At 38.3% G+C, this 25,499-nt stretch overlaps 1 protein-coding gene across 1 annotated transcript in view; it reads right to left on the reverse strand.

Moving 5' to 3' along the window:
* The window catches only part of DCDC1 (doublecortin domain containing 1), a gene marked incomplete at its 3' end in the record, with an annotated part of 485,061 nt that overhangs the window by 42,023 nt on the left and 417,539 nt on the right, over positions 1-25,499 (reverse strand). Inside the window, 9 exon segments of the mRNA XM_081241118.1 lie at positions 648-741; positions 6,288-6,488; positions 7,616-7,774; positions 11,391-11,544; positions 13,136-13,245; positions 13,247-13,263; positions 16,042-16,141; positions 19,919-20,017; positions 22,028-22,206. Of these exon segments, the coding sequence (XP_081097244.1) occupies positions 648-741; positions 6,288-6,488; positions 7,616-7,774; positions 11,391-11,544; positions 13,136-13,245; positions 13,247-13,263; positions 16,042-16,141; positions 19,919-20,017; positions 22,028-22,206 (1,113 nt within the window).

Genomic DNA, 25,499 nt, shown 5'->3' on the forward strand with positions numbered 1-25,499 from the left:
CGTCTAGGAGTGTCTTTGGTAAGTGAGGATAACAGACAAATGTGGGAAAGAAAAAACCAACCCCATAGGTCTTTACCCAAAATTCAAATGAAGCCAGCCTTCTCTGGAGTCTCCAAAAATTGTTTGGCTGCTATAAGCATTTGCAAAAGTATGTTGAAAGTATATTTCAAATGAGTCTCAGTAGAATTAGCATTGAAGAGCTCACACCCTCCTGAAAGACTCCTCTGACCACAGTCTTTCCCACCCGTTGCCAGGTGAGAGGGGACTTGCTTATGTCTCCAAATCATTGAACTTAAAATGCATGCATCTAACAGCCATTCACCTGACTGCACCCACCACTGAGACGCTATGAGTGCTATTGGGATAATTTCTCACGCTTGCCATTGGATTTGATTTAAGTAACTAGCATAGCTCCTGACATGCAGCAAGCCCACAATCACCATCTGTTGGATTAAACTAAATTCAGAGCTACAGGAACATGTTCAATTTGAAATCTAGGCAGACTATTGTAAATATTTTAACAATGGCATTCAAGATAGGTTTCTATGACAGCCATTTTCTTTCTCCACAACAAGGAAGCATGGAGCTTTCCTTAAATTTAACTAAATAAAGGGCTATAATTACTCTTTAGCCTCTACATATCTTACCTGAGCAATAACTGGATAGCCACAGACTTCATGTCCAGCCTTGGTCATAGACACTGCCAGCACCAGGTCTGGGTTACTCACCAGGTGAAAGGTCCTTGGGAAAACAGGATTAGGACCATCACAAGGCAGCCTGACCAATTTAGAGCTCCCTCTGTGCCCCTTATCTGTGTGTTGCCTCTTGGCTCCATACATAGTCTGCGCTAATGGATGTGAAATCCTTTGGGCATTTCTCCCCCACCATAAGCACGATGTTGAGGTTCCTCAGTGCAGAGTGCTGGAAGAACACTGAAGGAGAAAGGGGCGTGCCTGTTCTTTCTGGCTGCTGCCTGGGGTCAGTGTTTGGGAGTGAGGGTGTCCAGGGATGCTCTGTCCCAGCCACGTGCCCAGAATGCACATGGTCCTTTAATACCCTCACAGCCCAGGCCTGGCCTGGTGATCATCCACTTATGGCACTCCCAACATGGACACCACGTGCTCCAGACCTTCTGCTGTACCAGCAACCCTGTACCTTTGCATCTCCACGTGCCCAGCAATAGCTGCACACCCACGTTAAGTTCCAGAGTGTTGCTTCCTGTTTGCCCAGCAACCACAGAACAGATCTGGCCATGCAAACCAACACATTTCCCTGCCATCCAGTAGACAGCATCCATACTTCTTCCAATGAGCTCTGAACTCCAGCCTTAGGGAGGGACCCGATCCCAAGTTTGTCCTCAACTCCCTCAGCCCTAGAGTACCGTATAGAGGTTTTTTTTTTAAAAAAATCTGATAGTCACTCGTTTAGCATAGCTTAATAATTCTTTATGTTAAACATCCCTTGTTTAAATGACTGTGTGTTTTCTGTCTCCAGATTGTACCCAGACAGTCTCCTCACCTGTTTTGCTGTTGTGAGAGGCAATGTGGCAGGGTGATTAGGAGCATGGATTCTGGAGCCACAATGCCTGAGTTTAAATCTTGAGTATATCTCAAGACCTGCTTAACAACTCTCAGCCTCAGTTTCCTCATCTGTAGAATAGGATAATGGTGCATACCGCACAGGACTTTCGTCCTGAGAATATAATGAGTTAATGCATAAAAAAATGCGTTGAATATTGTCTGGCTCATGGCACTTTGTATGAGCTACTATTATCGATTGTTGTGATTTTTTTTATAGCTTTCCCTCAAATTCTTCTTTTCTAAATGAATATTCCCTAAAAGTCCAAGGTATATATTGAATATTTTTAAGTTATCTTATATTGGAACTAAAATAAAGCCTCCTTGACTGAAAAAAAAGAAAGCAAAGTACAGAGCTAAAACCTTCAATTTCTTTCCCGTACATCACTTAAAAGCAAGAATAGACCAAACATTCAAGGATATTGTCTGCATAGAAAAAGCCAGTTCTTTATGTCTGTCAACATAGTTACATTACAGACCAGCAGTGGCATTCCTGCTGTGGAAAATATAACTAGTCCTGAATATAAAATTTAATGATGTGGGAGTAGAGGAAAGGGGAGAAAGCGGGGGTGGAGGAGATCTGTGATAAGAGTAACGTATTTTTCCTTTCAAGACAAAAAATTCTAGATATCTAATTTAAATCTCTGAACATAAAACAAAATATCCTCATTGTAAAGCATTTACAAAATACTAGAAAATATAGTAAAAATTAAAACAGAATTTGAAACATTGTTTATATTCCTAAGACAAACACTATTAACCTTACAATGTGTTTCTTCCTTCTAGTGTTAGTTAACGAAGTGTCAGTTTAAATCCAAAGTGGGTATTCAATTTTATCAAATACCTTTTTAGCATTTATCAAGTCTGTGCACAGCACGAGAGCTGGTATTCAATATTGTTCATCTCCGTAGCCTCAGCATGTGGCATAGTTTGCATCTTGTATTTTTACTGGCACTCAGCAGTAGTCAGATGAATGAATGATTGTAAATTTCCTGCAACAATTTACTGAGGTGCCTAGATTAGTTGCCTAGCTTTCTCTGTTTTTGCTGCCTAGAATAGATGTAGCATCTTCTCCCAGGCTTCAGTGCCATGCTCAGCCATGATAGTGTTGACTTTTCTTTTCCTTTTTGGACTGTCAATTGTCACTTGCCCATTGCAGGAGTGCTTACATTCTGCAGGAAGCCTGAGCTTTTAGATTTCTACATAAAGCCCACTACGTGCCGAACGGCAGTGTGAGAACTGACTCTGTGTCCCAGAAATATCCCAGCACGACAGCATAGCCTCTTCTACTAACCCACAGTGCGAGTGCATACAAGTCACTTCATCTTCTTGAGTCTCAGTTTACCTAGCTTTATAATCAGGTGACTAAGACTAGAAAATTTTCAAAATCTCTTTCAGCTCTGAATTCCATGACACTGTATTTTCCCTTTTATAATTTTGAATCTTGTTGGGGACTTTTTTCCCTGAGCATTTTTTTCATATTTCCCTTTTGAGACCAAATGATTAATTCAGATTGTGCCAGGGTTGAAAATGGGAGAAAGATACCAGTTTATCTCAAAAGTTGACCTGGACCATTTTTAAAACTGTGTGGCTAGAAACCAAGTAAGTGTGTCTTTGGTAAGCTCCTACTGCCTGCCAGTGCCCCCTTGCTCATTTCTCTCCTAGACTATGTGCTCTCCCAGCTAGGCCTTGTTCTCATAGTCAAAATTTCCCTTAAGAAGTTTTGCTGATAATTGCTTAAGATATCAGATTTCCTAGTTATTCTCTGTTTTAAATAGAAGGCCAAAATGAAAAAGTAATTCAAGACCCAAAGGACTAAATGAAAGGGCTAAAGGTAGAAAATTCTAGGCACAGTGATAGCCCTTGGTGCCTCCCATCATGCTGGCAGTGAGCTAATGGGCTTCTGCTCTATTGACACAAATTCTGATTGGGCAGTTGCCTCAATAAATGCTAATTTACTGCCTGGGAAAAATACGGAAGATCAAAAGACTATGGTTCACATAAATGGAATTTTCTATAGGTTTCTGCTACATAGTGTAACCCAAGTTTCTCCAGGCCTCACCAGCTTATCAGAACAAATGGGTTTCAACACCCAATTACATGAAAAAGCAAAAGCAAAATGTCAAGGGAAAATGTAGAAGAAAGCTCAGAATTACGGTCACTATACAGATATTTCTGCCATGGGACATACGTTCCTCTGAATAATGCCCACGTCTAATCATCAAGACTTCTGCAAAACCTCTCGTGCCCAAGTGTCTGTGGGAGTCCCTAGACGGTAACCCACGTGGTCAGGAGCGAACCCTGTCCCACTGCTCCTCCCCCTCACGGCTCCACCTCTTCTCTCTGGACTCTGCAGTTTCCAGCCAGCGATCAGTCAATGCCACCATCTCCCTCCAACTGTCCCTCTCTTCTACGGCTTGACATGGGGAAGTCTCAATACGACAACATTGCAGAGCGTTCTGGAAAGTGGAAGGAAATCGGAAGAGACCATCCTCTTTGGTGTTACACGTGGTTAGATTTTCCAAAGCCTAGAGTTTTAGGCGAGCTTCCCTTTGCTCTTAAACAGCCTTCCCGTCCTCCTGATTTCCCCACAGCACTTAGGGTGAAAACCAAAAGCAGTACAGACACTGAGCGGGACTCAGAACTTGCTCTCTCTTCTGATGACCAAGTGTTCCTGAGTTAAATTTATCAAGTGTGGCTGTCTAGTGCCTTGGGTCACTTCTCTCATTCCCCATGCGTGTCCACCCTATAGCCCTTCAGCCATGCTCAAATTCCAACTTAGGCTCAAGCGGGACCTCTACTATAATACAGAAAGCCAAGGCAGTAAGATGCAGCTCTAAATTCCAGAAATGTAGAGATGGGGTAGCACTAGCTGCGTGGGCAGGAATTTTTATGTTTTGTTCTTTGCTAAAGCACCAGCACCTGAAACACTTCCCTTGATAATCTTCTGCAGCTAAATGAATGAATTCTGGTTCCACAAAGCAAACCATTCACAGGGCCAAAAGCCTGCTTCTTAGCTCCCCTGTCGCAAAGTCAGCTTAGCTAGGATAAATGGGGCAAAAGAACACATTCACCAGGTCTGTCTACAGGTTGGCTTTTCAGCTGTCTCTGAAACAAGGCTGCATGTGCTCCTTGCTGGCAGCTCTGAATCTCAGACAGTGAGCAGAGGAAGGCTAGCTTCTTTCCTGTCCATGCTGGGCCCTCTGCTGCCGCCTGCTGAAGATTATACAATCTCTCTCAAAGCAGCGATCCCCTAAGCCTTTTGCATCACATACCTTTTGAGAATCCCCAAATCACAGCTCTTTCCCAGAAAAAGAAAAAAAAAGTATTACACAGATACACAAACACATTTTCTGTAGTATTTCAAGAGACTGAAGAGGGCCCTGGAGCCCCACCATATAACACTAACGGTAGACTTTGAAGCAAACCACCTAAAAACCAAGGAGTTGTCATCTCTCTTGTTAAAGAAATTTCAAGCATGCACAAAACCAGAGAGGAATGTATAAGAAGCCGCCACGGACACAGCAGTTATCAACATTCTGCCATGCCTGTTTCATCCCCTCCCCCTCTCCCCATTTAAAAAATTTTTGCTCTGCTAGAATATTTTAAAACAAAGCTGAGATCTCTCTTAATTTTATCTGTTAATACTGCAATATACATCCAAGTGATCAGGACTTTTTTTAAACATAGCCATTAAACCATTATGACACCCAACAAAATTAACAAGACTTCCTTCATATCATCTGGTACCCAGACTATTTTAAATTTCTTCTGATTGTCTCAGAAATAACCTTTTTGACAGTGGTGGGCTTCAAGCTAGATCCAAACAAGGGCCAGCCATTGCACTGGGTTGATATATCTGATTAGGGTAAGAATTCAATTCGATTTCACTGTGCGAGTGGAAGCCACATCAGTTGGTTATATGATGGAAGTAGGGGAGGGAGGGAAGGCATGCATGTGGGGCGGTGCAGAAGACTGTGTTAATGAAAAGTACTGCAAATTTTTTAAAATGGGACTTTTTAGAATTCTTACTTGATTTTATGATGTTTTCAAATCACACAAATAAATTAGATGAGAGTCTAGCTCTCTCTTGACCTCAATGGCCCATTAAAACTATGAACCTGGGGCTTCCCTGGTGGCACAGTGGTTGAGAATCTGCCTGCTAATGCAGGGGACACGGGTTCGAGCCCTGGTCTGGGAGGATCCCACATGCTGCGGGGCAACTAGGCCCGTGAGCCACAACTACTGAGCCTGCGCGTCTGGAGCCTGTGCTCCGCAACAAGAGAGGCCGCGATAGTGAGAGGCCCGTCCACCGCGATGAAGAGTGGCCCCCGCTTGCCACAACTAGAGAAAGCCCTCGCACAGAAACGAAGACCCAACACAGCAAAAATAAATAAATTAACTAATAAACTCCTACCCCCAACATCTTCTTTAAAAAAAAAACAAAAACCAACTATGGACCTAGTAGGCTAGATTTCACATTTCTTACCTGAAGCTGTAGTGGATGAGTTGTGTGTAGACTACTGAGCACTTACATTTGACTTCACTATCTTTCTCTTCCTTGAGTAGGTTAAAAATATTATTGGCCACATTAAATAGAAAATCCAAAGTCCTCAAATATACCCTTGCCTGGTCTGTGGGGACCATGCTGGATCTCTTAGGCTCCTATTCACCTTTTGATATATTAAGGCCCAAATATAATGGGTTTACCTGCTGTCTTCCTTGTGCCTCCAATGTTGATGACTATCATCTGCTTTTTTCTTCACCAAAACAACCTCCGTGCCTGAACGCAGGTTGGGGCCTTGCACCCCCAAGACTAGCTGAGGAGAAGCATAGCATATAATTTGCCCACCTCTGTATTCAAACTGCTGGTGGCAAACCTTCTGCAGTTTACTCTGTTTTGGAGAATGGCTGAGATAAAGAAAATCCCATTAGTGGCAGAAAAATGTCCTGTGCACTGATGTGCTGGAGATAGCAAGTTCTGTTGGCAAGAGACCCGCCATGAACCAAATACACTTATAATGGGGAAGCATTATCATCAGGACAGCAGCAATGTTATTTGCTTTGCATTGTCAAGCTGATGTAAAAAGTAGAATTCTGAGTTTATTTTATATTAGAAATAAATATTTATCCAAGAGAACATGAGAAATTCACCAGCAAAGAAAAAATTCACTTGAGATAATTTAAAGGGAAAAAGAGGTAGGGGTAGGAACAGGGCAATGAATCAGAACAGAGAGAAATGAAGGAGTTCTGTTCAAATCATCATTTCTATCTTCTATCTACAGAATCCCTGGCAAACAGAATCCCATTCTCCAAGTTTTTGAATCTTCCCTAACAACTCATAGGATATCATAAACCAAAATAATGATACGCTAATAAGTTAATTCAAAGGAATCTCATACTTAAATATCTCTTACAGCATTAAGCAGACTTATTAAACCTTATTAAAAATCACAATGCATTGGCAATTAATTTGTAAATGTCTATTAAGTCCCTACTATGCGCATGAACTAATGCTAAGTGTTGAAGAGCCAAAACAGTTTAATTCATGTAAACTGCTATAACATTAAGTAAGTGTATAAAGATTATGGAATAATACCAAGTACTACAGATTCCTGTCATTTCATTGGACCTTGACCAGAGAAAAAATAAAGTTAAAAAGGAAGAAATTGCATTTTACTAATTTCTTAAAGACATCAAGGCATTTTACACGCTTATGCATAAGTTCATTTACACATTCATTCAACTAATATACAGGCTCTGTCCTAAGTTCTCAGGAGGCAAAGATGGATGAGCTTACCTTTTAATAGAAAAGACACCAGTGAACGAGAAATTACATTACACAGCTAAAGCGAGAAGGTACTTGCCACCAGTACTTGTAAATACTTCAGTCAAAAACACAAGGAACACAAAAATGTGTGTGTTGATGTAAAAAGCAACTAACAGTAATATAAATCTTCAGTAATATTTTTGCCCTTAAGTGAGTGAATCTAAGACCAGGTAGAAATCTCTAACAGGAATCCCTTGCAACTTTTTACCTGTATTTCTTCTCTGGTTCCACATTTTCAAAGAGCTCTTCTTCCATTTTCTTTGGAAGCCAGTCATCTTCATCAAAGTTATGAGAAGTTTCCTGCCAGGCATACCTGAGAAGTGTGTGACAAGCCTTCATTCGGAGATGGGCCCTTGCATGTGAATCTCTATCAAGGTTCAGAAGGAAACAGAAGTCTAAGAAATCTGATTTATACTCACAGAATTTTCTCTGAGGTGTAGTCTGATAATATCCTGAATGATACTGGTGGATCTGGAAGTCATACTTCCATAATGGTGCCTAACACTGCAAATTCACATCCTACTAATACACAATTTAGATTTTTTAATATAAAGCTGCAAATGAATCCTCAATCATATAATAAACAGCATTCATCTTTGTTATATTTACTCAGGAAAAAAATGGGGTCATGTATTATATTTCAAAAATAAGATGAAGCCTACTCAGTAGTTTTGGAAATTCATAACAAATGTGGAATGAGACTCTTGCCTACTCCATAAATGTGTCATAATTCTGCTTGGAACAGACAGCCTAGATTACTAGGTTTCATAAAATTTACTCATTAGACAATGTTAAGGAATCTTAATAACTTTTCCTTTCAATAGAAAAATCTAGAGAGACTCAAATAGCACCAGCACAAACGTGCCAGGTTTTGATAGAGAATAATATACAAAAACACTTAAATAGTCATAGTTTGAATAACTGAGTCAGCCTTGTGGCCTCTTATTAAGATGAAATCGTTGGGCTTCCCTGGTGGCGCAGTGGTTGAGAGTCCACATGCCGATGCAGGGGACACGGATTCGTGCCCCGGGTCCGGGAAGATCCCACATGCCGCGGAGTGGCTGGGCCCGTGAGCCATGGCCACTGAGCCTGCGCGTCCGGAGCCTGTGCTCCACAACGGGAGAGGCCACAACAGTGAGAGCCCCGCGTACCACAAAACGAACAAACAAACAAAAAAAACAAAGATGAAATCGTGAACGGAAACATAACCACCATGCAGATCTGAATATATCAAATCCCCAGGCACTGTTTAGGGTACACTTGCCGTGGGATCATGACACAATATCAGGACTGCTCTGCTGAAGGCAGGATAAATATACTTCAGCACTCTAAATGTGCATATGTGTAAATAAAGTTCTCTGGGGGAGGCTGTGGTCACCAAGGTGCTTGCGGTAATTTGATGTAACTGCAAGCAATATCGAATTACCCAAATCTCCAGGGACAATTCCTGCATTAGCAGAGCAGACCATACACTTTTCAAATGTAACAAAAGTATTACATGTGGATATGAAATTGGTGGGTAACAACAGCCTTATTCAGAGTTGCAGCACAAGCAGCTTCTGAAGACAAAAATTTCATTAACAGTTAAAGAAACAACAGTGCCATCTTGTGTTAAAAATAAAAAACACAGCTTTCCCACCAACTCCATTTCTTTGAGGGAAACAGACCAAAAAAAAGTCATTCTTAGACATAACAAGATTCTTCCTCCAAATCCAGATGGGATTTTCTAACTTGGGATATCTATATATTCCTCGGCTCCCAAGCAGATGAAGGACAGTCAAGTTAATTTTAGAACAGCCATTAAAAAATACATCTTGCTTTATTCATGTCCATTCTTTCATTCATAAAACTAGTCATTATTTAATCATTCATGCCTTTAACTAATATTTCTTAAACATCTACTATATTGTAGGCACAGAGTTCTAAGTATTGGGGATACAGTGGTGAACAAAACAGTTAAGTTCTCAGGATTCATGGAGCTTACATTCTAGTGGGAAGAAGAGAGATAGTAGAGAAGTAAATGAATAAACAAACAATGAATATCACAAGTGGAATAAAACAGGAAATTGTGATGGAAACTGGGTGAGGTGGGGTAGGGTCTACTTTACCAATGGAGTCATAGAAGGATAGAGGTATTCTGAATTATTATTTAAACATTAAAATGGGCTGCCTTGTGAAATAGTGATCTCCCTGTTCCTAGGAGTATTCAAGAAGAGGCTGGATCAAAGGAGCTTGCCTAGAATGTGCAGGAGATTCCTGCATTATGTTTTTTTTTTTTAATTGAGGTATAATTGACATATAACACTATATTAGTTTTGGGTGTACAGCATAATGATTTGATATTTGTATATATTGCAAAATGATCCCCACAATATGTCTGGTTAACATCTATCCCCTCAGATAGTTCCAAAAATTTTTTTCTTGTAATGAAGACTTTTAAGATCTGCTCTCTTAGCAACTTTCAAATATGCAGTGCAGTATTATTAAGTATAGTCACCATGCTCCTGCATTATGTTTTGAGTGGACTCAAAGGCTTTTAGCTCAAGGATTTCAGGCCTTGATGAAATCTATGAATCAGAATAACAAGAATCTTTGCTCTCAAAGATGCTCTTTCTTTTTTTTTACTTTCTGTTTATTTATTTTTTTCCAAGTGCAGTATAATAACTCAGACGCTAGATACCTTCTTTAGAAGAAGAACAAAAGGGAATGTTAGAAAAGTTTGTGGCCAATTTTCTTAACAATTGAGGAAGATACAATATAGGTCAAATCACTCTCTCTGAAAAAGGCTTTCTGGTGCCTTTGTTAGTGTCAGGATGTAGGACCAGATGAACTACCCATCAAAATGAGGAAGTCTGATTCCTAACATAAAAGTTAATATTCTTGTAATTGAGGATAGAAACAGTTGTTTAAAACAGCTTGTATACCAATGATTAATGAAAATTAATTTGTATACAAATTAATTTTCAGTTATCGCAATGGTAATTGACTTGCTATTTTTGGTTTTATAATTTGGAAACTAATTCAATGATTCCTTCATTTATTCTGTAAAGGATGACAAAAGTCAGCTATCCTGGTCTTCACAGAACACATGTGATAGAGTTTTTGCCCTCATGGAATTCCCAAATTGGTGGTGGTTGGTGGAGTAGAGGGGAGGGAACTGCTAAGTACATTGCTGGTACAGTCATTGTCATGATTGATTTCAATGATAAAGAATCCTTCCACAGACGGAGGCCGGGCACGTCAGCTGGAGAGAAATGAATATGTGGTGAGAGGCCTGCAGCAGTGCATCAGTGGAGTAGGCCGCAGTCCAGAGACAGCTTGTAGCTGCCGAGCTGGAGCTTGGAATTCATGTGGCACAAAGAAAAAGTGTGGAGTGGAGGTGGGCATGGGGGTACAAATGAGGGTTAATGACAGGCCTGGACCAGGGTCAGGAGGGCTTGGGATTCCAGACTAAACATTGTCTTCTGTCTGCAATAGGTAGCCATTGAAGAACTGTATAAAGAGGATTGTGTTTTAGAAAGATTGTCCATAGACGAAACTTCAAGCTGAATTGGAAGGAGGAGATTATGGAGATAGAAACCAATCAGAAAGCTATTTCAGCAATCCAGGATGATAACTTATATTAACATGCATTCAACTTGAACCTACATTAAGGAAGAAGCATAATTGTTCCTGAAGTCCATGTTTATGGAAACAAAAACATGATGAATTCCTCAAATAAATGTCTCCAGTTCTAAGATTCCAGTCTTTTAAAAATAGCAACATCATAATAAAATTACTGAAAGTAGATCGTTGTGGTGGTTGAACACTGAAGCTCCAGCTCTATCCTTTTGCCAGGAAACTAATTAAACACTAGCTCTTCAACTTCCATTAGTTTCATAAACTTGGCGTGGGTTCCCTGCATGGGCTCTGTGGTGTTACTGAGCTAATGAGCTGAGTTCAAATAGGAACCGGGTAACTTTCTGGCCACACTGATTACTTACAGAATTTCACTGGAAGCATTTCCCAATGTTAAAGCATTTTTTTGCACTTGGTTTTCCTCTGGTTCTATAATTTGCTTCTCTTCTCCAAAAATTGGTTTCCACACAGCAAGCTTGGCTCCCAACACAATGTCACTTTGGACTTCTAAAACAAGAGCTGAGGAGAAATGCACAAATTGCAAGGACATATTAGTTATGACCTCAGAGCACTAGGATTTTGAAAACACGTATTAAAATAAAAATGCAGAAAATTTCCAGCTATTTGGTCTAAGAGAACACATTCTAAGTATAATTGATAGTTGCTCTTTAAACTAACAAATTGGATTTCACTTAATTTAATTTTTGTAAATTCTTTCCTCTCAAGACATTCTTAGTCAAAAGTGCTAAAAAAATAGGTCTTTCCAAAAATAAGTTAGTTATAAATTCTAACTATTCAAATGGGTTCCATTATTTAGACGTACGCCTCTAGGTCATTCTCTGGGATCCAAACTCCTCAATGAAAGTTCCCAATGCCTTAAAAGACACATGCAAAGCTTAATGTACAGTGTTCAAGATATGCAATAAGATAATGTTTTAAATTATATTAATGATTTTTCTCTTCTATATATAGGACCTTTGTCCTGGTCCTGGGGTAGCCTTAAGGGAAGGTGGAAGACCATGAGGAATGAGAATTGTTACAAAAGGAAAGCAAAAGTACAAATACAGTTTTGACATTCAGGCACAAGACAATGGCCATGTAAGTCAGATGACACTGTCATGATTTAGGGTCTTTTCCAAAAGCCTTTAGCTCCCATTTAGCTTATCTCAGTGTTGACCTGGAGGAAACCTACCATTTCTGGGCCTGAGGGGATCTGTGGCAGAACACAAAGGAAGGCAGAAAACCAGCACTGGGTGTCGTGATTCTGCCTACAGGCTTTGCTGCAGGAATCTTAGCTAGACAAGGCAACACTGAGGACACTGCCTATGGTTCAGAACACGGTGATGAGTTACCTCTTGAGCTGTCTTCACCACTCCAATCTGTGGCATAGCCACATGAACCTGGATCTGGTTTCTGGGAAGTGCAGCCATGACCCAGGATTTACTAAGAGCCATGCAGGGGAGCTTTCCAGAAGTGGCTGCCAAGCAGGGGTCAAGAGGGTCTGTAGCAAGGATTTGTAGAGATGGCTACCCAACCACAACCAGGCTGCAGAGGGCCAGAGGGAGCAGAGGGGAGGCTGAGGCAGGCAGGAAGTACCAACCACCCAAAGCATTATCTGGGACAAAAGAATGGAACACTGTCACCCAGCCATGGACTTCAGCCAGCAGGGCCCAGAAAGCAAGAGGATCTGCACCCCAAGTTCTTTCCTTCCATCCTAGAGAAGAACTAAAGTGAGAGTCTGGAAACTGAGAAATCTGAAAGCCTTCCCGAAAGGGACTATTTAAATTAATGGATGGGACAAACTTAAACCTGACTGCACATTTAAAGTTTTCCTTGGTGGGGGTACCTGGGGCTCACAAAGAAGGCCCGATTTGTTAAAGACAAAATAAAGAAAGTATGTTTTCTCTGCACATCTAAAGTACAGTGTGAATTAAAATATGCAACTCTGTTAAATATAAAAATTAGTCTAAAGCTAAACAGCAAGATGCAGGGGTGAAATATGACCTGTTTAAACAAAGTTGGATTTTTTTAAAAAAAGCAATATCATCAAGTTGTTGTTTTTTTTTTTTTTTGGCTGTACATATATAAAGTAAATAATTCCAATGCTTACCCTCTATCTTACATGTTCTGCAGAAAGTTTGAATTTTAGAAATATCTGATGCTAAGTTCCTCAGGAAGATTTGCTTCTTCTGCTGAGCAATGGACAGATCAGGATTGTTCTCCACATGAAACATACACCTACCAAAGAAATGAGTCTCTAATCCCAGATACAATTGCTCACAGCAGCATTTTTATAGCCCAAACTGGAAACAATCAAAACACCCTACAATAGGTGAATGGTTAAACAAACTATGGCACCATACTCAGTGATAAAAAGGAATAATACTCAGTGATAAAAGGCACAAACTATTGATAAAAGCAACAAGTTTGATGGATCTACAGGGTTTTGTACTGAAAAAAGACTTCTGCATACTATCTTTGCAACTTCCTATGAATTTTTAATTATTTCAAAATAAAAAGTTGTAGAAAAAATGATTTTTTAAAGAAAGGAAGGAAGGAAGGAAAGTAGGAAGGGAGGGATGGGGGGAAGGTAAGTGGGTATAAATCAGGGGTTTAAATATGAAATAGCTAGTGGGAAGCAGCTGCATCACACAGGGAGATCAGCTCGGTGCTTTGTGACCAGCTAGAGGGGTGGGATAGGGAGGGTGGGAGGGAGACGCAAGAGGGAGGGGATATGGGGATATATGTATACATATAGCTGATTCATTTTTTTATACAGCAGAAACTAACACAACATTGTAAAGCAATTATACTCCAATAAAGATGTTAAAAAAATAAAAAGTTAAACTGAAAAAAATTGGGGGTTTGTAAACTATGGCTGAGGATCAAATCTCGCCAATTGTCAGTTCTTGTAAATAAAGTTTTATTGGAATACAGCTATGCCCACTCATTTGCATGTTATCTGTGAATGTTTTCGTGCTACAGTGGCAGAGCTGATGTTTCAATAGATACCATATGGTCTGTAAATATTAACTATCTGACACTTTACAGAAAACTCTGACAACCACTGGTATAAATGAACTTGCAGTATATGCACAAAAATGTTAATGTGGATATTTCTAGATGCTGAAATTATGGATGATACTTTTTCATCTTGATTTTGCTTATATGTACTTCCTAAATGTCCTTAAATAAATACATATTTCTTTGAAGTGAGGAAAAAGTAGAGTTATATATTGAGAAAGACTCGGTAAAAAGAAAAAGAAACTCAATGTTGCCTTTTTTTAAGGCCACTCACTGATCATTACATACATACTTTGTATGTGGACCTAGGGGAAACTTTCTCAAAAATATCTTCTTTCTGATCAAGATGGTTCTTTTTCTCTCATGGATATACTTAATCATATAACTGTTCATGTTTCAACCCTCATGTTGGTGGCTCAGAACAGTTGATAGATTCATTTCTAGCAAATATGTAGGTCCTTATAACAATCACTCCTGGGTCCATCTCATCCTCCTTTCACACATATTCCCTTAGCCCTGGTGACTTCATCGACTTATCTTTAAGTTAAATTTACCTTTTTGTGTCGTATGTTTTAATGCATCTACCTTAAATTCTTTCTAAAATAACACAGTGAATAAGCACAGCAGGAAAAACAAAAATATTAAAATCAAACAAACAGAAAGCTTGGCAGTGATAGAATTAGAATTTAAAACACCGTCTAGGGCTTCCCTGGTGGCGCAGTGGTTAAGAATCCACCTGCCAATGCAGGGGACACAGGTTCAAGCCCTGGTCCGGGAAGATTCCACATGCCACGGAGCAACTAAGCCCGTGGGTCACAACTACTGAGCCTGTGCTCTAGAGCCCACAAGCCACAACTACTGAGCCCGTGAGCCACAACTACTGAAGCCCGCGCGCCTGGAGCCCATGCTTCGCAACAAGAGAAGCCACTGCAATAAGAAGCCCGCCCACCGCAATGAAGAGTAGCCCCCACTCACCACAACTAGAGAAACCCCAAGTGCAGCAACAAAGACCCAACGCAGCCAAAAATAAAAATAAATAAATTAAAAAAAAAAAACAACACCGTCTACCAGACTCCAAGAACAGAGGGTCTCCACTCTGCCATGATGCCTCTGCTATTAGTCACTGTTACTTGGGTTTAAGACTCTTTCAATGGGTCTTTACATTCAGAGTCTGAGTCAAGTTCTGATAATTTGGTACAAGCTTGGTTCTCTGTTTAGAGAATTTCAGGCATCAATCAAGGCAGGTTTTCTTCTCAAGCTGATACCGTAAATTCCATAAGTCGGGGGAAAGGCTGGGCAGCTAAAGTCCTTCCACTTCTCAGCCTTCTCCAACCTCCCAAATAGAGTGTGTGAAAAACTAGATATGATTATTTTTTTCTGAAAAGGTAAAATAATCATTTAGTAAGAAATCATTAAATAACTACATTTTGAAGGCCTCGAAAAGAACACAGAATCTACCCCCTTAAAGAGTAGGGCAGGGGCTTCCCTGGTGGCGCAGTGGTTGGGAGTCCACCTGCCAATGCAGGGGACACGGGTTTGTGCCCCGGTCTGGGAGGATCCCACATACCACGGAGCGGCTGGGCCCGTGAGCCATGGCCGCTGAGCCTGCACGTCTGGAGCCTGTGCTCAGCAGAGGGAGAGGCCGCGACAGTGAGAGGTCCAAGTACCGCAAAAAAAAAAAAAAAAAGAGTAGGGCAGAAACCACAAGTGGTTAATAATGTGGTCCTCTCCAGTTTCTGCCCTCATTTATAAAAGGGGTTGTGATGAGCATTAAATGAGTTCTATTACATACAGCCCTGAAAATCATGCCTGACACATAGTAAGCGCTCAACAGTTAGCTATTCTTATTACTTTCTGATGGTTGCTGAATTAGGATAATTCTGAGAAAAAATAACAGGAAAAAAATGGTGCTTGAAGTCTTATATTTAAAAACACTTTCCTTTTAATAGTACCAATATATTAATATTTCCAGTTTCACACTCATGTCTTTACCAGTTCATCTCTTTGAAGGTCTTTTAGGGCAAAGATTTCCTTCCCCTTTTCACTGAACAATCTCCGAGCTGCAGAAGGTAAATGTAAAATTTCAGTGCACCTGTAATAAGAGACACAAAAATTGACCTTGCACATGCAAAGTTTCCAGCAGAGAAGAGAGGAAATAAAAGAAATCACGGGCCTGGATCATTAAGAACAACTAGCTCAGCAGGACTGTGGGATAGTCAAGAGCTCGGCTCTGGAAACTGGCAGCCCCCTTTTGAGTCTCATTCTCCCTCTCCAAGTTGTAAGACTGGGCAAATTATTTAAGCTCTCTAAGCCTAAATTTCTTACCTTTCAAGGTTGCTGTGAAGATTAAGGTTTGATTATGAAATGTGCTTAGCACAGTACCAAGCATGATCAACAAATCAAAAAAACAAAAAAACCCACATCATTATTTATTCTTCACTCCTCAGTATGCCCCTACACTTTCCTATTTGTGTGCCTTTTCTCTTGTTCTCCCTTCTACATGAAACACCTTCCTCAGCTTTTGCTGTTGAAGTTCTACTCTCTCCAATGTTACATCTATCACCCAGCAGTTTCTCATCTCTCTCCACCAGAAGTGATCCCTATATATAGCTCTTTAACTCCCTTTCAAATCGGAAATTTTTGCCAAGTTAAACATTAAACAGTGATTTTTTTTCCCCCAAACAAGCTCTGGGCCAGCCCTGTGGATGGATATTGAGATGAATGATACAGTTTCCTTGTTTCCTGAAGGGCTCCTTCTCTAGTAGCAGGGAGAGACCAGTCAGCAACTGAAGTGTGATATGAACTAGTGGGTGCTGTCATAGGCACCTGGCTAGGGAGGTGAGGACACAGAGGAAAAACAATGAATTCTTCCAGGGAAGACTCAGGTAAGGAAGTAACATTTGGGGTGGGCCTTGATGAATAAACAGGAGTTCACCAAGTAGGGTCAGGACTTAAGAGAAGTTTTATATGGCTGGAGCTGAGTTTGTGGACAAGAGGTAGAGCCAGATGAAGCTGGTAAAGAAGATGGGAACCAACTGAAAGCACTTAGGATGCCAGACTAATGAACCTGGCCTTTATCCCGTTAAGTATCAGGAAGTCATTGAAGGAATTATAGTAGAGGTATGGTGTTGTCAGACCTGCTTTTTAGAAAGTTAACTGTCAGAAAAGTGCAAGATGGGCTGGAGGTGGAGAGGCTGGAATCTATATAGTCAGTTTAGGGTAGAGGTAAAGAGGTGGAATTCTGGGGAAGAGGAAGTAGAGCTAAACAGAGTGATGGGTCGTGTCCTAAAGAATGCTGTTTTATATTAGAATGTACTGTCTATAGTAAATGAGTTAGAAGTGACTTTATGCTCATCAAGAAGACTCAGCTGTATGAAAAATATTTCTTAATTTTATTACCTTAGATGGCCAAAAGCAATTGAGCAGATAATTAGGCCCTCCATTTTTCTGAGAGGTCTTAGAAGGAAATAAGCCAGTGGGAATTAAGTCTCTCCTTCTCCTGTCACAACTCTGGAGGCTGATGGGCTGGTGAGAACTGGGCTGGGTTTCTCATCCATAAGAATTGTAGGGTGGAGGTATTGCGGGGTGGGTGGGAGGGAGAACTGTAAGAGAATTGAGCCCCAACCAGAAGATTTGCTTAATTCTCTCTGGATGCTGCCCAAAGACCCTACCCAATTCCTGCTACTCATCCCAAATCCAAGCATGACCTAAGGAGAGTTACAATCATGATAACCTGATCCCACTCACATTTTCCTCAGAGAATTTTGAACTATGGGAGTAACCAGTTTTAGGACAAGTGGGAGAGTAAAGTGAAGGGGAAGCTGGTGGATTTTTCTTTCTTCTTTTTTCGGAAACCCTATTTTATTTTATTTTTATTTTTTATTTATTTTATTTTTTTTATATTTCTTTTCTTTTCTGAAATGCAAATCCAACAGTAGACGCTAAAATTCAGATCTAAATTCACTACTGTGCTTTAGAAGAGTTATCTTTGCACTGGCTACACTGGCAAAACATAAGCAGCCACTGAAGAACACATCTTTAGTTTGATGTAGCTACCACCAGGCATATATTCCTTAACTTCATCTACAGAATTACCCTGTCTTCAATAACTCTTAAAACTTCAAATTTTATATATAGGAAATAGTTTACTAAGTTGTTACCTGTTACTAGCCCAGACCCTTAATATTGCACAGTATTTTCAAGGTACAAATAGTAGACTCGTATCAGGAACTTTCCAAGAAGTTCTGTGGAAACCCTATTTTAATAGTGCTGAATTCAACTGGCCCATGTAGGTGGGTTGGAGAGAATGGGATAAGCTGTTTCCTCTGTATTGAATTCCTCTAACTAGCTCATGTGCCAGCCAACATCAGTGGAGAGAGAAGAAAAGAACTGGCTCTTAAGTGCCTAATAAGGAATGTGTACTCGGCAGTCAAATTGCCTGGGTTCAAACTCTAGCCCTCTCATGTATTGGCTGTGTAACCTTGGAGAAGTTACTTAACTTCTCTGAGCCTCATTTTCCCCATCAGTAAAAGGGAGATGTAACAGTACTTATCTCATAGGGATATCTTAGAGATTAAATGTGTGAATACCTGTAAAGCACCTGACACATAAAAGTCAGCAACACATTATTAAAATGTACCATGCACTGCAAGCACTTCATGTCTACTCTCTTGTTTAATTCTCACACCCTTTCTGAGAAGCCCATTTTACAGATAAGGAAACTGAGCCTGGAGATTAAGTTCCTTGCCCAAGGTCACAAAGCTAGTGAGTACAAAAGCTGAAATTCAAACCTAAAACTCTCTGGGTCTTTTACTACATCATATGGCCTCCTGAGAGGGCATCATCATAGAATAACAGGGAAGAAACTGAGGCTGAGATACTGAGTGAGCAGTTCGGGATTTCTCTGTTACTGGGTTGGACAAAAAAGTTCATTCAGATCTTCCCATAAGATGTTACAGAAAAATCCAAACAAACTTTTCGGCCAACCCAATACATGGGGGCAAGGGTCCTAGAAATGAAGTCTTTTGACCCTCACACCAAGAGTTAGGACTGATAACCATGTGGCTTGGATTTACAGAGTATCCAGAAAAGCAGAGTCTTATCTCTGACTTTGTTCTCTCAGGACTGGTTTTTCCAATACTCCATGTTTCCTGCAAATTTAAATATCAACAAAAACGGTCTATATCTATTATTTTTAAATGGGTCTTGTTATGCTTTTAGGTCTCCCTTCAGCTTTGCAGATGGAAGAATCAACAACAACAAAAGATCCTCGAAACCATCTAAAGTGAATTATTAAATTACTAAAGGATAGCATAATTTTCCTTAAATTCTATAAAACTACACTCTCATATTCAGCAAGACATATTTTGTGAAAAAGTTTATACCAGGTGCTTTACTTTTGAACAGCTATCAAATTCTATGGGAATAAATCTTGTTTGGGTAGGAAAATATTGATGAAAAGAAAAATTATAATGTAATTCACAAATAAGGTATAGATTAGTGACATTTAAAAATTGATTTAAAATAGGTAAATATCAAAAAATAAAGTAGGTAAATATCCTGCCCTTAGTTCAAACAAATTCAAACCAAAGTGCTGTAAAATTGTGAAATACATATATTTTTTAATGGGGATAATTTACAGAGTTTGTAGTTCAGGAGCTAGGGGAAATCACCAGACCTAGAAATTTTGGGGAAAAACATATTAATTAGCATTGGTATCATGTACTCATAGCTTACATATTTCACAGATTAAAAACTCCAGAATCACTATATTAAGAATTGTTTTCTTATATAGGTACATATGTATTTTGTCTTATAATCATTCAGGCACTTGAATGGAATATACCTTTGCATTTAGGGTAGTATTTACCTCTCCAAAAGTTGGTGAAATCCAGTCTGGTTTGTTTCTGTTTCAGAATATTTAATGACATAATTTTTCACATTCCCTTTCCTTTCAGTGTCAACATTTCTGAAAAAAATGATCCAAGATTTGATTGATATGGCAGTATACATTGTCAATTATCATTCAGCTTGTTTAAGTATGTGAATAAATCATGAGGTTTTATCATTATTTACTCTAAAAAAATGCCTTTCTTAAAAAAATAGGATTTCAAATACTATCACAATTAAATATTAAACTTCACAAACATTTATACTATGAACAATTTATACAAGAAAATAAATTTTCAATATCTGAATCCTTTTCCAATAATGTTGAACACTCTGAGATGTGAATTTATCAACTTTGAAGAAAATGCAGAGATTACATTCATTTTGCCTTTGATGTTTTATTCATATACTGTTCATATTTATATGTTTATTCATATATTACTCAGATACTGTTTCAGTTATCAATCCAAACCTAAAAATGTTTTTAATAAAAAATTAATGACGATCATAGAAAAAGAATCGGAATATACATCATTAAAAATTTTCAAGTAAGAAAGAATTGTGTATTTTTAGAATCTTTATATTTTATTAAATGAAAGATATAGTGTTCAAATGTAATGTTAGCCAAAACACTCCCTATTTAAATCTTCTGTTACCAGTACTTACAGAAAGACTGGGGGGAAGGTGTGGGGAATGCTACTGATGATCCTGTAGAAAATTTTCTGAATCAGCCAAGAAAAATTAAACTATATTTAGTAGAGTTTTGATGTCAAATGTATGCCAGTGTATTTTAATTATCTGGGAATAATTAATTCATGTAGAGAACGAAGTGAATATTTGATTAACCAGGACACACTGTTCCATGAACTTAGCAGAGAGTTCCACATACTCTCTACTAGAATAGCTGTACAAATTAACAAATCTCTCAAATTACGTTTGGATTACCTGATTGAATCATGCATTTTAAAACATAAATTGGTCAGATTAAATCTCTATATAATTTTGAGACACATAAAGATAGGAAGGGACAGAAATTACTTGTTAATTTTGCACGTTAAAAAAAAGTCATATACTACTTTAAGGGCATTACCCTCACATTTTACGTCTAGTAGAATGAGCTAATTATGAAATGTATGCGTCAAAGATTTCAATTTCAGGGTTGACTTTACTTTGAAGATTAATTTTTTACTTTATCATCTTTATAGGCAGTTCAGTGGACAGCCGATCTGAATGTTACTCATTGTTCAGTGATGTATGAAGTATATTTAATCAATGTGAAGAAAGTAATATTAAACTATTATCAGCAGCCTCAAATATTCTAAACATCTCAAAAGAAAGGTCAAGAGGTAATATCACAGCTAATAATATGAGAAACAATGTGTTTAATTCATCCTTTACATCAGAGTTTTGCCCTAATCTATGATTCCTTTTGTCATAAAATGTAATGAAAATACAGCAGGTGACTTTCTCCAATGTTGCAGAAATACTGGGTCTTTGGGAAGATTTTATTCCAACCTCATAACGTAAGCTAAAGGGCAGATCGATGCTTTTCTAGGATGGTAAACTTTTAAAATGTTATTCCAAGGCAAGGATATAGATTATGTAAAGTTATATTTTGAGAACTATATTTGTTCATTAAATATTCCAAAGATCTAAATGTAAATAATTGTGTGTAATAACTTAAATAATGTAAATAATAACAAAGTAAATACTAACTTAAATAAGAAATTACAAAATTAGATTTAAGCAGCAATTTAGGAGCTCATTTATTTCCAAATACATTAATAAACCCAAACAATAATGCTAATTTAAAATAGATATTGATCATAAAACTTTTTTTATCAGAACTACTTATTTCTAACTCATGTTCTCTCATGGCCAGCCTAAATCACCAGTGTTCAAATTAAGTTCCTAACATAGAAACTAAATGAATTTTATTATCTATTTTTACCTCCAAATATCAATATGGGAGCCCTTTTTAAAGAATAAACACAAAATTTCCCCAGAAAAACATCTGTAATCAAGAAGACAAAAGTCTGTAGAAATTAGAAAGTATGCTTGATGCGAAATATGAACAAGTTGTTCTTACTGCATTTTCCACCTAGGTGAGATGTCTGGATTGATTATAATAAGGGCTCTGGTTTTGTTCTTGTCTCCATTCCGCAAAACTCTGAGTCTCACAGGGACATATTGCTCCAGTGTCTTAGAGATGGGTTTCTTCATGGGAGGACTGTTTGGAAGAAGCAGCCCTTCTATTGGCCAATCAAACTCCTTCAGAAAGAAATGACAAGAAAATTGATAATAAGTGAATAGAAAGAGTCATTCCTATATATAAAAAAATAAGCACACTTGCTTATACTTTTAATATTTTATTCATTCATCAAACATGTATTGGGCACCTAAAGATGTTCCAGACAATTCTAATTAATGTTTTATTTTAATAAAGAGGAAAGATAGCAATTTTTAAAATGTATGTACAACCTGTGCTGTGTTACGACATGGAAGATTTATTCCCTTTCAGAGAAACATCATTCTGGAAATACAGAGTGAATTAATTTGGAATGTTTTTTTTGCTCCTGTATAAAACATCTCTAATCAATGTGAAGAAAGGAAGAATGTATGAAAAGTGGTTTTACAACCCAAAATAATATTGTCTTAAACTAAATCTATTTGCGGAACACTTCAAAAAACAGAGTGAGATGAGTGAATGATAAAGCTTAAACAAATTTCAGATATTTCAGTTGTAGAATTTGGTTACTTTGTAGCCATCATTCACACATTTATTTATTTATTAATTCATGAATTCTCCAAAAATTTAATAATTGTTTCCTATATTCTTATATTCCTAGGCACAGTGCTAGACACTGGAAATAAAACTATGAACAAGACTGGATACTCATCGTCGAGGAATTTCTAGGGGATGCTCAGAAACTTACCTAGAAATAACCTGGCAATTGCAATAACATGAGTATAATAACAACAAGGTACAAGGTGTGATGGGACCACTGAGTAGAACCTAACTCAGAAATGCCATGTAAGAGATTGGAAGACTTAGTAGGAGCTAGTGAGGTAAAGGAGGGGTAAAAGGATGGGACAGTGTATGTATCAGACTTGAGAAATAATAGAACATGATGTTCAGGGAGTAAAAAGAGGCAAGGATGGCTCCCAGGTCTGTAGCTTGGGCAACTGGGTAAATGGTATTGACATTCACAGAAACAGACATTTGTGGAAGGAGATTAAATGAAGGAAGGGATGATCAGAGATGATGTTAGGCAAGGTCCAAGGTCTTTCTTTCCTTCCTCCCTCCCTCCCTCCCTCTCTCCCTCCCTCTCTTCCTTCCTTCCTTTTTCTTTCTCTTTCTTCCTTCCCTCCTTCCTTACTTCCTTTTCTTTCTTTCTTTTTCTTTCTTTTTTTTCTTTCTTTCTTTTTCTTTCTTTCTTTCTTTCTTTCATCTCTCTCTCTCTCTCTCTCTCTCTCTCTCTCTCTCTCTCTCCCTCCCTCTCCCTCTCCCTCTCTCTCTTTCTTTCATCCTGGCAGCAATTACTCTCCCATTAATCTGCAATAACCATCTTATAAAATATGACACCTCCATTTAAGTGTGGGTCTGTTTCTGTGTGTTCTATTTTCTTCAATTTGTCCATTTCTCTCTCCCTGTCCAGTACTATACTGTGTTAATTATATCTGGTAAATCTTGATATTTGTCAGGGCAAGTACCCTTACCTTATTATTCTTCTTTGGAAATTGGCTCTTGTTCGCCCTTTACCATGTCATACACATTTAAGAAACAGTTCAATTAGTTTTTTTAAAGTTTGTTAAGGACTGTAATATTCTGTAGCAGGTTAAGTAATTTCCTATCAATCCCATTTTGTTAAGATTTTTTTTCTTAAATGTATGTTGTTATGTAAAGTTCTTTTTCCTACATTTATTGAGATGTGCTCATATTATTATTTATCCTTTCATTGGTTATATATTAGTTACATTAATTTTTAAAAATTTTAAGCTAATCTTGCATTCCTGGATCAATCCAAATTGGTCACAGTGTATTATCTTTTTTACAGATTGCTGTATTTAATTTGCTAATATTTTCTTTAGGATTTTTGCTTGTTTGTTCATAAATGATATTAACATGTAATTTTCTTAAACTATCCTCATCAAGGTTTGGTATCAAGTTTATCCTAGCCTCATGAAATGAGGTGGGAAGTGTTACTTCTTTTGTAATATTCTGAAATTTTGTTTCTTATATGTTTGGCAGAATTTGCCAATAAAACTATTTGGTAATGGTGTTCTCTTTGTGGGGAGATTTTTAACTACTGATCCTATTTTTTTCTATGATTATTGGACTATTTAGGCTTTCCATTTCTTCTTTTTTTTTTTTCCATTTCTTCTTGATTCTATTCTGTTAAATTACTTTTGTCCAGGAACTTGGCCATTTTATTTAAGTTATAATATTTATTAACATAAGTTTACTTATAATATCCTTTAATTATTTTCTTAATTTCTCAGCATCTATACTTATATCTTTTTTTTGTTCCCAATATTATTTACCTTTGTTTTTTTTAAATTAATCAGTTTGGCCAAGTATATACATTTTATTAATATTTTAAAAGAACCAATTTTTTTTTTTTTTTTTTTTTTTTTTTTTTTTTTTTTTGCGGTACGCGGGCCTCTCACCGTTGTGGCCTCTCCCGCTGCGGAGCACAGGCTCCGGACGTGCAGGCCCAGCGGCCATGGCTCACGGGCCCAGCCGCTCCGCGGCACATGGGATCCTCCCAGACCGGGGCACGAACCCGTATCCCCTGCATCGGCAGGCGGACTCTCAACCACTGCGCCACCAGGGAGGCCCAAAAGAACCAATTTTTTGACTGTTGGTTCTGTTTTATACTTATCACATGTTATATCGATTTCTCTAACTTACTATTGATAATTCCTTCTAATTCTTTGAGTGCATTCTGCTGTTATTTTCCTAACTTCTCGAGTTGGATACTTAATTATTAAATTTTAGTCTCTCTTCTCTTTTAATATAAGCATTTAAAGTTGTAAATTTCCTTCAAGTATGCTTTAGCTGCATCTCACATATTTTTCTTTGGTTCTAAATATTTCCTTTTAAAATTTTCATTAGGATTTCTTCATTATCCCATGAGTTAGTCAGAATATCTTTTCAAATTTCTCAATATAGGGACTTTTCTAATTATTTATTTTGTTACTTATTTCTAACTTAATCCATCAGCAGAACCTGCTTCCACTTTCAAAATATATCAAGGGCCCAACTACTCTTCATCACCTCCACTCCCACCACCCCAGACAAAGACACTAGTTTCTCTCACCTAGAGATTGCAAAAGCCTTATAACTGCTTATTCCTCCTTCTACCTTGGCCCCTTTTTGCTCTATTATCCTAATGATTCTATTAATACTTAGTCAGAGTGTATCACTTCTCTGCTCCTAACCTGTCAATGGCTTCCCATCTTGGAGTAAGAGCCAAAGGTCTTACAATGGCCCAAGGCCTGCATGATCTGTACCCCCTCTCTTCTCTCTGGCCTTATGTCCTGCTGCTCTCCCCTCA

Source organism: Mesoplodon bidens (assembly GCF_964165515.1).
Source record: "Mesoplodon bidens genome assembly, chromosome: 7".
Lineage (NCBI taxonomy): Eukaryota > Metazoa > Chordata > Mammalia > Artiodactyla > Ziphiidae > Mesoplodon > Mesoplodon bidens.